Genomic DNA, 13,542 nt, shown 5'->3' with positions numbered 1-13,542 from the left:
ACCTTATCCTCATAAATGATACAAATTTTTTTTTTTCACATATTTTCTTCTTCACTTTTCAACCATGGAAACATGGTTCCTCATCCTCATCTCCCTCCCAATTTCTGTACTCATTGCTCTCTTTGTCTTCAACCCTTTCTCCAAAAAGCTCTCCCAAAATCTCCCTCCTGGCCCTCCTACCATTCCCATCATCGGAAACTTCCTACTGATTCTGAAAACTTTCTCCGAACTCGAGTCCATCCTCAGGAACCTCCATAAAAAATATGGGCCCGTCGTCACTCTGAAAATTGGCTCTAAACCTGCGATTTTCATTGCCAATCGCTCTGTCGCTCATCAAGCTTTAATTCAAAATGGTTCCATCTTCGCCGACCGTCCGCCGGCTCTCCCCACTAGCAAAATAGTCTCCAGGAATCAGCACAACATCAGCTCCGCCTTTTATGGCCCCAACTGGCGGCTCCTCCGCCGTAACCTCACCTCCGAAATCCTCAACCCCACGCGGGTGAAGTCATACTCCCATGCACGCAAGTGGGTATTGGAAATTCTCATCGAGAGACTTAAGTCTCGCTCAAAATCTGGTGTTGTTTGTGTGGTTGACCATTTTCGGTACGCCATGTTTTGCCTGTTGGCACTCATGTGCTTTGGCGATAAGCTTGAAGAAGAACAAATCAAAGAGATAGAGCGTGAGCAGAGGAATCTACTTTTGGGTTTTTCCAGGTTTCAGATTCTCAACTTCTGGCCGAGCGTCGGAAAGATTTTGTTTCGAAAGCGGTGGGAGGAGTTGTTTCGGTTGATTCAAGACAAAGAAAACGTATTGATCCCGCTTATAAGAGCAAGAAACAAGATGAAACAAGAGAAGATTAACACAGAATCCGAGCCTGAACAAACACAAATCCAATCTTACGTTGATACGTTGTTGGATTTGGAGCTCCCCGAAGAAAAAAGAAAGCTTGAAGAAAGTGAATTAGTAGCTTTGTGCTCAGAGTTTCTCGATGGTGGAACTGACACTACATCCACAGCTCTTCAATGGATCTTCGCAAACTTAGTGAAGAATCCCAAAATCCAAGAGAAGCTCTACATGGAGATGAAATTAAACCTAAGTGCAAAATATTCAAACCAAGATGCCATTAAAGAAGAAGATTTGCAGAAGTTGCCTTATCTAAAAGCGGTAGTTTTGGAAGGCTTAAGGCGCCACCCTCCGGGCCATTTTGTGCTGCCACACGCGGTGACGGAAGACACAATTTTGAACGGCTGTTTAGTGCCCAAAAAGGGTGTGGTGAATGTCATGGTGGCTGAGATGGGTTGGGATCCAGAAGTGTGGGAAGATCCGATGGCGTTCAAGCCAGAGAGGTTTCTGAGGAGTAACGGAGAGGAGATTGAATTTGACATTACAGGAAGCAAGGAGATAAAAATGATGCCATTTGGAGTAGGAAGAAGGATTTGTCCAGGGTGGAATTTGGCGATGCTTCATTTGGAGTATTTTGTGGGGAATTTAGTGTGGAATTTTGAGTGGTCTCCTCTGGATGGAGAAGATGTAGATTTGAGTGAGAAGCAAGAGTTTACTGTTGTGATGGAAAAGCCACTGCAGGCTCATTTGTCTACAAGAAATTGAAATAGATATTAGGTTTGCGACAAAAATAAAGAGCCTGAAAGTATATCAAAGTAATATAAAATTGTGTAAGTTTTTTTTTTTTTTTTTTTGGCCTTTCTTGAATAAACTTGCATCACTCGTTTCCAGCATACATTTGAAAGAATTCATATCTAAAATAATTAATGGTTATATAAGATTATGTTTTGACTTGTGACACTATTAATTTAGATATCAGTCTTTTCATTTTACTAGGATTGATATTAGACATTTCAAAATATCCAAATGGAAAAGTTCAACAACTAAATAAACAAATTTAACAAAGTTGTGTATATAAACAATAACGTGTTACTATATAATTGAGTGATTTTACATTAGAATTGAAGTAACACTTAATCACATGGTGATATGTTATTATTTGTGTTTAAGTTTGTATTCATTATTTGTGCCTATGGAGTTACTTAAACAAATTATTATATTATAATCAACAAAAATGAGTACTTACCATAGGTTTATCCCACAAAATGAAAATAAATTACTATCATTACAAATTTAGTATTTTCTAATTGGAAAATAATTATATTATCCTTACTATATCAAAATGATAAGTCTTTACCCTTAAACTCAAAAAATGATAAATTTTTACCTTCTTGTCAATATCTATTAATAAATTCTTTTATATTTTATGGTAAAAACAATAAAAAGACTAAAACACCTCTATTAAAGAAAAAAACAATAATATATTTCATTGCTTTGGGTTATATCATCAACTTGCTCCCATAAAGAAATCATATCTCACTTAAGTGTAGCAATCTCATAAAGTTCAAAACTATCATCTTTGATTTTGGACATGATTCATTTTACATAATCCAATGTCTCTATTCTCTAAATCTCATGATCAGCCTCTTTTGTATATAACCCATAAACTTTCTATCATTTTAGTCATGAACAAATTTATGACAAATGTATAATCAATCCATGATCCACCCACACACAAACCAATATTAGTCTCTAGTAAATATATTATGACCACCTAAATAACAAAATGTTAATGATAGACTACTATCTTGTCAACAACATAATTATTATATATTTTAATCTTTTTATCAATCAATATTTTATCAAGGTTAAGGCATAAAATGGTATATATCTTAGATTACCTTTGATTTGTATTAGTTGACTTATGTAGCAATTAATAAATAATGTTGAATTAAGCGACAATTCAATCCTGTTATGATTACAAATTTAAGTGTTTATTGACATTCGTTAGTAGGCGTAATAAAGATTTCTACTCTCATACTTGGGAGTAATAAATTATCTATTGCTTTATTATAGTCTTCATACATATATTAGGATAACCAATCACCACCGTTTTGATAATTTTTTCTTAAAGAGTATGTTGGTTTAGCGTCAAATTATATCGATTCATTACAAAATGGTTCGGTGACTTTAAATCAAAAGAATTACCTATACCATTACTTGTCAAATGTAATAATCAAAATATTTATGAGAAACAATATTATATCATTTACATTTGACAAAAAAAACTCAGAATAGAACAATTTCTTTCCTGGTATAATAATATCTTATTGTTTTAAGGCATTTAATAAAACTTTTTCAGATTTTGCACACATGGCAATGGATATTTTAGTGTAAATCTGGCAAACTTTGCAGCAGTCAGGGAGACAAAGTTTAAGCAGTATCTTCTAATTCAGATATCATGTACTACTAAAAAAAAAAACCTTTAACCAGCAAAGATTTTTTTTTTTATTTCTGTCTTTAATACTGTTAACAACAGCTGATGACAAAAGTTTTTCTAATGAACTTTTAATGATTAAATTTTTATTATTAAAGACATAAATTTTTTTATTTTAATAAAAATTAAATAATTAATCATTAAAATTAATAAAAAAATATTTATAATGATTAAATATTATTTTTTTATTATTGTTTCTCTCATTAAAATTAGTACTTACTTTCTGAAGTGATTTTTGTTTAAGGTCTACGTAATTCAACTAAGAAATTTTTTTACAAAACCATCAAACCTTAGAAATGAATGAAATAATACAATACCATCTAGCTAAAAAGAAAAGAATGTAAAAACAAAATCCATAATTCAATTAAATCTCTTTAGCGTGGAGTAAAAAAAAAAATTAGATCTCATAATTCACTTCAATCTAAAATAATTTATAACGATTATAATCCACAGGAAATATTTATCACAAATTTAGAAAATTTGTGGTTTGTTGTCATGAACAAATAATGAAATTCAAACATAACGTTCGTTTTTCAAGAATTAACTTTTGAAACTCTTCATTTGTAAAAGACCTTTTTGTCTTAGTGTAATGTTTTTGTCCCCGCCAAACAATAAATATACATGATAAGTTAATATTCTAATGATCTAAATAAAATACTTAAAATATTTGGATTTACAAATTGCCAAAAAGAATCCAAATTTTTTTGGAAATTTTGGGGCGGTGTAATAAAATATAAAATTCCTTAAAATTTTTGTTGAATTATATGACCTCTTAAAAATTAATAACATGACTTTGTCAAGAGGAATTGATAAGGTTTCTCTCTCTGTTAATAAATAATGAAGTTGACCTTAAAATATCTTTGATAAAAGTGAAGTGCACGACAATTTAACAACTTTAAAAAAGGATAGACAAAACTATTGATAATCAATTTCATGTATGTGATTCAAAATTTGTTAATTTTTTGAGGGTAAATTTTGCTTCAGTACATATTTTTTAGTATATAATTAAGTATATATCATCATTTGATTAGATTTTTTTATTATTAATTTAAATTTATCTAATTATACTTAATTATAGGTTAAAAAATATGTATATATAATTTTGTTTATGTTTTTTTTTTTAATTCGAAGATACGTATGAGTCTACCCTCACATGTTCTGAGTTTGCACCCAGATGCACAGTATACCAAGATTATGTCTCTCATCACAAAAAGCCAAGACCAGAGACTTTGCTATGCCCTCTAACAAGTTGAGTTATGTTAAAATACTAATCTTGATTATAATTTGGGTGTGTGGCTTAGATTAATTTATGTATTATTATCTTTTTTTTTCTATTAATTTACTTCAAAATAATTAACCTTGAAACATCTAGAAGAAATTAAGAACACCAAATTGGTACCTATCAATTTTTTCTCGTATATATTTCTACATTGAATGTGACCTATAGTTATTACAATTACAATAATTTATAAAATCTCATGTATATGATATATATGGCTCTTCACACCTTATCCTCATAAATGATACAAATTTGTTTTTTTTTCACATATTTTCTTCCTTCACTTTCAACCATGGAAACATGGTTCCTCATCCTCATCTCCCTCCCCATTTCTGTACTCGTCGCTCTCTTTGTCTTCAACCCTTTCTCCAAAAAGCTCTCCCAAAATCTTCCTCCTGGCCCTCCAACCATTCCCATCATCGGAAACTTCCTACTGATTCTGAAAACTTTCTCCGAACTCGAATCCATCCTCAGAAACCTCCATAAAAAATATGGGCCCGTCGTCACTCTGAAAATTGGCTCTAAACCTGCGATTTTCATTGCCAATCGCTCTGTCGCTCATCAAGCTTTAATTCAAAATAGTTCCATCTTCGCCGACCGTCCGCCGGCTCTCCCCACTGACAAAATCATCTCCAGGAATCAGCACAACATCAGCTCCGCCTTTTACGGCCCTAACTGGCGGGTCCTCCGCCGTAACCTCACCTCCGAAATCCTCAACCCCACGCGAGTGAAGTCATACTCCCATGCACGCAAGTGGGTATTGGAAATTCTCATCGAGAGACTTAAGTCTCGCTCAAAATCTGGTGTTGTTTGTGTGGTTGACCATTTTCGATACGCCATGTTTTGCCTGTTGGCACTCATGTGCTTTGGCGATAAGCTTGAAGAAGAACAAATCAAAGAGATAGAGCGTGCGCAGAGGAATCTACTTTTGAGTTTTTCCAGGTTTCAGATTCTCAACTTCTGGCCGAGCGTCGGAAAGATTTTGCTTCGAAAGCGGTGGGAGGAGTTGTATCGGTTGATTCAAGACAAAGAAAACGTATTGATCCCGCTTATAAGAGCAAGAAACAAGATGAAACAAGAGAAGACTAACACAGAATCCGAGCCTGAACAAACACAAATCCATTCTTACGTTGATACGTTGTTGGATTTGGAGCTCCCCGAAGAAAAAAGAAAGCTTGAAGAAAGTGAATTAGTAGCTTTGTGCTCAGAGTTTCTCGATGGTGGAACTGACACTACATCCACAGCTCTTCAATGGATCTTCGCAAACTTAGTGAAGAATCCCAAAATCCAAGAGAAGCTCTACATGGAGATGAAATTAAACCTAAGTGCAAAATATTCAAACCAAGATGCCATTAAAGAAGAAGATTTGCAGAAGTTGCCTTATCTAAAAGCAGTAGTTTTGGAAGGCTTAAGGCGCCACCCTCCGGGCCATTTTGTGCTGCCACACGCAGTGACGGAAGACACAGTTTTGAACGGCTGTTTAGTGCCCAAAAATGGCGTGGTGAATGTCATGGTGGCGGAGATGGGTTGGGATCCAGAAGTGTGGGAAGATCCGATGGCGTTCAAGCCAGAGAGGTTTCTAAGGAGTAACGGAGAAGAGATTGAATTTGACATTACAGGGAGTAAGGAGATAAAAATGATGCCATTTGGAGTAGGAAGAAGGATTTGTCCAGGGTGGAATTTGGCGATGCTTCATTTGGAGTATTTTGTGGGGAATTTAGTGTGGAATTTTGAGTGGTCTCGTCTGGATGGAGAAGACGTAGATTTGAGTGAGAAGGAAGAGTTTACTGTTGTGATGGAAAAGCCATTGCAGGCTCATTTGTCTCCGAGAATATGAAATAGATATTAGGTTTGCGACAAAAATCAAGTGCCTGAAAGTATATCAAAGTAATATAAAATTGTGTTAGTATTTTTATTTTACTTTTTTTTTTTTTTGCCTTTCTTGAATAAACTTGCATCACTCGTTTCCAGCATGCGTTTGAAAGAATTCATATCTAAAATATTTAATGGTTATATAAGATTATGTATTGACTTGTGACAATATTAATTTAGATATCAGTCTTTTCATTATACTAGGATTGATATTAGACATTTCAAAATATTCAAATGGAAAAGTTCACAACTAAATAAACAAATTTAACAAAGTTGTGTATACAAACAATAAGACAAACAATAACGTGTTATTATATAATTGAGTAATTTTGTATTAGTAATAAAGTAACATTTAATCATATGATAACATGTTATCATTTGTGTTTAAGTTTGTATTCATTGTTTGTGCATTTTACTTAAACAAATTATTATATTATAATCAACAAAAACGAGAACTTACCATAGGTTTATCCCATAAAATGAAAATAAATTACTGTTATTACAAATTTAGTATTTTCTAATTGGAAAATAACTATATTATGCTTACTATATCAAAATGATAAGTTTTTACCCTTAAACTTAAAAAATGATAAATTCTTACTATATCAATATCTATTAATAAATTCTCTTGTATTTTATGGTAAAAACAATAAAAAGACTAAAATACCTCTATTAAAGAAAAAAACAAAAACATCCTTAATTGCTTTGGCAACACATTAACAATTCCATTATCTGTTTGTAATCCAACCATTCCATCTTTGGGTTATATCAACTTGCTCCCATAAAGTAATCATATCTCACTTAAGTCTAGCAATCTCATAAAGTTTAAAACCGTCATCTTTGATTTTGGACATGATTCATTTTACATAATCCAATGTCTCTACTCTCTAGATCTTATGATCAACCTCTTTTGTATATAACCCATAGACTCTCTATCATTTTAGTCATGAACAAATTTGTGACAAATGTATAATCAATCCATTATCCACATATACACAAACCTAGAGTAGTCTCTAGTAAGTTATCGTGACCACCTAAATAACAAAATGTCAATCATGGACGACTATCCTGTCAACAACACAATTATCATATATTTTAATCTTTTCATCAATCAATATTTCATTGAGGTTGAGGCACAAAATGGTATCTATCTTAGATTACCCTTGATTTGTATTAGTTGACTTATGTAACAATTAGTAAATAACGTTGAATTAAGCGACAATTCAATCCCGCTATGATTACAAATTTAAGTGTTTGTTGACATTTGTTAGTAGGCGTAACAGAGATTTTTACTCTTATACTTGAGAGTGATAAATTATCTATTGATTTACTATAGTCTTCATACATATATTAGTATAACCAATCACCAGAGTTTTGATAATTTTTTCTTAAAGAGTACATTGGTTTAGCGTCAAATTATATCGATTCATTACAAAATGGTTCGGTGACTTTAAGTCAAAGAATTACATATACCATTACTTGTCAAATGTGTGCTATAAATACTAAAGATACCAACTATATAAAATTTTTTAGCCCAAACATAAGCTAGATTGAGTTTGGTTCGAAAGATTTTAAAGGTAGTTTAAGTTTGACTTGAGTTTTTGAAGTCAGTCTGAAAGAAGGTTCGAGTTTGACTCGAAAGCAAAATTCAAAGTTTGAGTTTGATTCAAGTTTGTAGCTTGAATTTATAGCTTGAGTTCGAAACTTGAGTTTATGAATAAATTTTCATACCACAAACAAAATGTATATGTTTCATTAGTCTAAGGGTAGGAAACTTAATTTGCAAAAATATTGATGGAATCAAAAGAAAATAAAAATAACAATAGCTTTTAAGCCTTAGATATTGTACACAGAACAAAGAATGCCAAAAACATACATTAACTCATTTTACAAATTCAACAATATCACATAATATCCACATCTCTTAACAACCCACCATCATCTTTCTTATCTCATCAAACATCTTGGCTGGTCAAAAGCAACCACCAAATTGATGAAGTAATTAAACAAAATGCAAATATGAATCTCTAATGGATTAATTTAAAAAAAAAACATTAGAGTTTCAATTAGGATTCTTACTATTAAAGATGAAAACTTGAATATATATAGTGTATCGGTCAATGATAATAAGACAAAGATGTGTAATCAGAATTGTGACCAACTAAAACAAACTTTTACCAACCATAATAATCATCGATCTAGAGAGACAATAAGAAAAAAGGTATGAAGGAGAGAGATCAAGATGGATTTATGGTTGCTTGCTTGTTTTTGTTCTCAAAATGGTAATCTTCGAAGAAAAGAAAAGAAACAAATGCAGAGGAATAGGAATGGGGATTGGAGAGAGAGCAACAAAAATGAGGGTAAGATTTTGTGGGTTAACACATGTGAAGGAAAAAGTCAAAGAATGTTGATAAGAATGAAAAGGGGTTTATATAGTCACTTTATAAACAACATAGTTTTAAGCCTCTTGAGTTGGCTCAAACTGACCCATTACTCAACTCGAACCAAGTCAAGCTAATGGTTGGCTCACTAGCCATTTCAACCAAACCTTATTTGATTCGTGTTCAACTCATTTTTTTGGTCAAGTCTTATACAATCGTTCAAATTTAGCCTAAGTTCACAAAAAACAAACTCATACTAAACTAAACCAAGTCAAGTAAGTTTCTAAGACTAAGTTGGCTTAGCTTGGCTTGGATCCAGACCCATACAGAGTTGAGACACTATGCCACATTCTTTCAAGTATTCCTTAAAGTCAGCTTTTAAGTATTCTCCTTCTCAATTACTTCAAAAGATTTTAATACTTTTGTTCAACCATTTTGGCGACCCATTGAAAATTCCTTCAACATTTTGTCTCCAACCTTCTTCTTTTCCACCAAAACGCTCACACATTGTCATCACCAACAACACCACGCACCATCACTACTACCACCAACATTGTACCCCATCAAAAAATAATAGTACCAACACCAACTATAAGACTTGGTTATTGAATCAAAACACTACAAACACAACAAGATTATAAAATCTAAAATTTTTCATGATAGTAGTGTTCATCTATAAACAATCAAGATCAGAATATGACCATAGTATACATAATAAAGCCATACTTAGGGTGTTTGTAGGAACATACTTGGGTTTAGGGGCTTCTCAAATGTGAATGTAGATCCAATGAAAAAATTACTATCTAATCCAATGATAGACAACATATATGATCTAAGTTCAGTAGGTGGGTCCTATATGACAACATATAAGATTCTTTAAGTGTGACCTTTAAGACCTTTTAATCCTATGAACGTGAAGTTGCTTCTCATTGTTCACCAATTGTTGAATGTTGTTGGACGCGAAATATCACTTCTCGTTAAATTTCTTTCAATCGAAATATCTTTTGAGAGTTAACTTTAAATAGGTTTTTGACCGCATAACAAGAATATTAGTAGAGAATCCAAGCTTAAACAAACACAAATCCAATCTTACATTGGTTTGTTGGATTTGGAGCTCCCTAAAGTTAAAAAGAAAGTTTGAAGAAAGTGAATTCGTATGTTTGTCCTTAGATTTTCTCAATGGTGGAACTGACACTACAATCACAACTTTTCAACAAATCTTTACAAATTATTAAAGAATCCTAATGTCCAAAAGAATCTCTACATGGAGATGATACAAAATATAAGTGTAAAATACACAAACCAAGAGGTTATTAAAGAAGATTTGCGAAAGTTTGGCACATCTAAAAGTAGAAGTTTTGGACCGCTTAAGGCACCACCCTCCGGGGCATTTTGTGTTGCCATGCACAGTGACAAAAGACATAGCTTTGAATAATTGTTTAATGTAAACAACTGTGTGGTGATCATAACTCTTCAATGGATCTTCGCAAACTTGAACCCTGAAATCCAAGAGAAGCTCTATATAGAGATGAAACAAAATCTAAGTGCAAAATACTCAAACCAATGGGCCATTGAAGAAGAAGATTTGCAAAGTTTCCATATATAAAAGCAGTAGTTTTGGAAGACTTATTAAGGCACCACTCTCCGGGCCATTTTGTGTTGCCACATGCGGTGAGGGAAGACACAGTTTTGAATGGCTATTTAGTGTTGTAGTTTAGGAGAAAGATGAAAACAAATAAATGCAAGCACTAAAACTTTTTATTAATAGATGAAGTGTAGGACACGATACTACTAAAATTAATGAAATGACAGCCTTTTATGGGCTTACACAAGAAATCATTATCCTAGTTTTTCTAAAGCAATAATAGCAATTTAACTTAAATTAGGAACTTATAAAGGCACATAAACAAATCCCATTTGGACTATTTCAACCTAAACAAAAAGACTTATTTATCCTTTTACAATAATAAATTTGAATCACTCTTCAGCACTCCCCCTGGATTTGAATATGCAAATCCCCATGCGCAATTTGAAGTAATCATGTTTGATCTAAGAAAATGACTTGGTCAAAATATCTGTAACTTGCTCGTTTGTATCACATGCCTTGAATGTAATAATCTCATTTGTTACTAGACTTTGAAGGAAATGATAATGAATGTCAATGTATTTGATTCTGTTTTGGAATGTAAGATTTTTTGTCATTGCAATAGTTGCTTTATTGTTATAAAAGATTTTTGTTGCACCAACTTGTTCTTGATAAATATCGAAAGGTAATCTCCTTATCCATACCCTTTGACATCTTAAAGTTTTTCAACAAACAAGATTTAAATTCATCCGTAATAGACTCACATGATTTCTTATATATCATATTATCGACATAAAGACAAACAACCAAAAAAATCATTTTTACCTTTTTCTCTTAAAATATAGAGTTTGCTTACTGTCACTTATTTTAAATTCCTTTTTCTTGAAAATAGGAATCAACTTCCTTATGGCCAAGTTTATTGTAATAGTGGCAGTGAATTGAGCTTTTATATTGCTTGCTTTCACCAAATTATACTTTACCTCTACCACAGCCTCAACTACAAAAACCACTTTTGCCTTATAATTTTTCGAATGAATATTGTGTCATGTCTTTTTAAGATAGCTCCCCTTTACCTAAAACACTTTTACTCATTCTTGTCATGTGTCCTAATCAACCTTTCTTCATGAGCTTGCAAAGAACTCATCAGTTTATCAAAAAATAATAATAATTAAATAAATCATATGTTTTCTCAATTGTAGCAACTAGATGTTCAAATTTTGGAGTAAGGCTTCTCAAAGTTTTGCAACAACTAATTCATCAATAATTTTTTGACCATAAGACTTCATTTGATTAACAAGAGCAGAGACTCTCGACAAATAATCTTGCACAAATTCATTACTTTTCATAGGCAAAATTTCAAATTCATGACCATAAGTTTGCAATTTTATTGTAACCACCTTTGTTGAACCTTGAAACTCTACTTCGAAATTTTCCGAGTATCTATTGTTACAATTCTCAAGAAGATTGACTCGTGCACAAATTATTGAATGAAAAATAAAGTTTTGGCGTCCTTATTCTTGATTGCTCTCTTCTATTGGATCAGGCTCTTTCACATCAGTGCATCTACATTTAACAAAGTCTCACAATTCTTGATACTTGAACAATATCTACAATTTGATACTGCAAAACTCATGTTTTTCACCATTGAAGATGGATGTTGGTCTTGCTCTATTTGCCCAATCAAAGACCGTAACAAAGCTTTGATACTAAGAATGTTGTATTTTGTGGAGAAAGATAAAACAAACACTAAAACTTTTTATTAACAAAGGAACTGTTATACACAATACTTATAAAATTAATGAATTTGACTTGCCTTTTATAGGCTTACATGAGTGTCCGCTACCTTAGTTTTTATAAGCACATTACCCAATCTTCACATGTCCTTCATCGTAGCTAATTAACTTAAAATTAGGAACATAAAGACAAACAAATCACATTTGGACTCTTTCAAACTATACAAAAAGACTTATTCATCTTTATTTAATAAATAAATTTGTATTACTCTTCAACATTTAGTGCCCAAAATTTTTGTGGGGAATTTCATGGTGACAGAGATTAGTTGAAATCCAAAAGTGTGGGAAGATCCCATGGAACGCAAGCCAAAGAGGTTTTTGAGCAATAATATAAAAGGGTTTGAGTTTGACATTACAGGGTGTAAGGAGATAAAAATTATGTCATATCGAGTAAGAAAAAGGATTTGTCCAAGACAACATTTGGTGATGATTCATTCGGAGTATGTCGTGGGAAAATTAGTATGGAATTTTGAGTGGTCTAAGTTTGGATGTAGAAGATGTAGATTCAAGTGAGCAGCCAGGGTTTACTATTGTGATGGAAAAACCACTGTAGGCTCACTTATTTATAAGAATTTGAAATATTACAACACAAATTGATTGACGAGTTGAAATAATACCAGGAAAATTGTTTCTTCCAATTAGGGTTAGATTCGAGTCGAGTTGAGTTCAAACTCGGTTCGGTTTATATATAGCTGAGCTCGAACTCGTAAAAGCTAAACTCAAACTAGATTTGAATTCAGTTCGGTTTTTTTTCGTTATTAAAACGACATAGTTTTAATACATATTAGTCAAAACGACGTTTTGTATCAAACTTTTTAATTGAAATATTTGACTCGAGCTCGAGCTCGACCAAGCTCGGTTAGAGCTGGCTTGTTTAGGGCTCGTTCGAGCCGAGTTCGAGCTCGAACGGACTCGGTTCGAGTCCAACCCTACTTCCAACTATTAACCTAATGGATGCAATGGAAATCATTGCAGGATATTAGGGTTTGGAATATAAATAAAGTATCAAAAGGTAATATAAAATCATATGATAGGTTTTTTTTTTTTTCATGAATTGATAGTAGTTACTAAAATTAATGGTTATACAAGGTGTGTGTGTATTTCCATGTAATAATATTAATTTTCTCATATGCTTATTGAAGTGAGTGTTTATATTTCAATCTTTTTTATTCTAATAAGAGTTATGTTATCATTAAAACTAAGTAAGAGTAATATTATTCTATAAAATTATATACATTAATAGTGAATACTAATTTTCTTATAAAATTATTTTTTTATCTAAACAACACAT

General features: G+C 32.3%; 2 protein-coding genes across 2 annotated transcripts; both read left to right on the top strand.

Moving 5' to 3' along the window:
• LOC123219982 (cytochrome P450 89A2-like) lies at positions 1-1,690 on the top strand. Its single transcript, XM_044641961.1, has one exon. It carries the CDS (start codon positions 65-67, stop codon positions 1,607-1,609), a length of 1,545 nt encoding a protein of 514 aa, XP_044497896.1. The 5' UTR covers positions 1-64; the 3' UTR covers positions 1,610-1,690.
• Positions 1,691-4,858: 3,168 nt separating this feature from the next.
• Positions 4,859-6,535, top strand: LOC123220096 (cytochrome P450 89A2-like). The gene has a single exon (XM_044642111.1). The coding sequence runs from the start codon at positions 4,862-4,864 to the stop codon at positions 6,455-6,457; it is 1,596 nt and encodes a 531-aa protein (XP_044498046.1). The 5' UTR covers positions 4,859-4,861; the 3' UTR covers positions 6,458-6,535.
• Positions 6,536-13,542: the final 7,007 nt, after the last annotated feature.

This window comes from Mangifera indica, chromosome 7, assembly GCF_011075055.1.
Source record: "Mangifera indica cultivar Alphonso chromosome 7, CATAS_Mindica_2.1, whole genome shotgun sequence".
In the NCBI taxonomy this organism is placed as follows: domain Eukaryota; kingdom Viridiplantae; phylum Streptophyta; class Magnoliopsida; order Sapindales; family Anacardiaceae; genus Mangifera; species Mangifera indica.
Note: the sequence above shows the minus strand (reverse complement) of the source record. Positions and strands in the feature narration are given on the sequence as shown.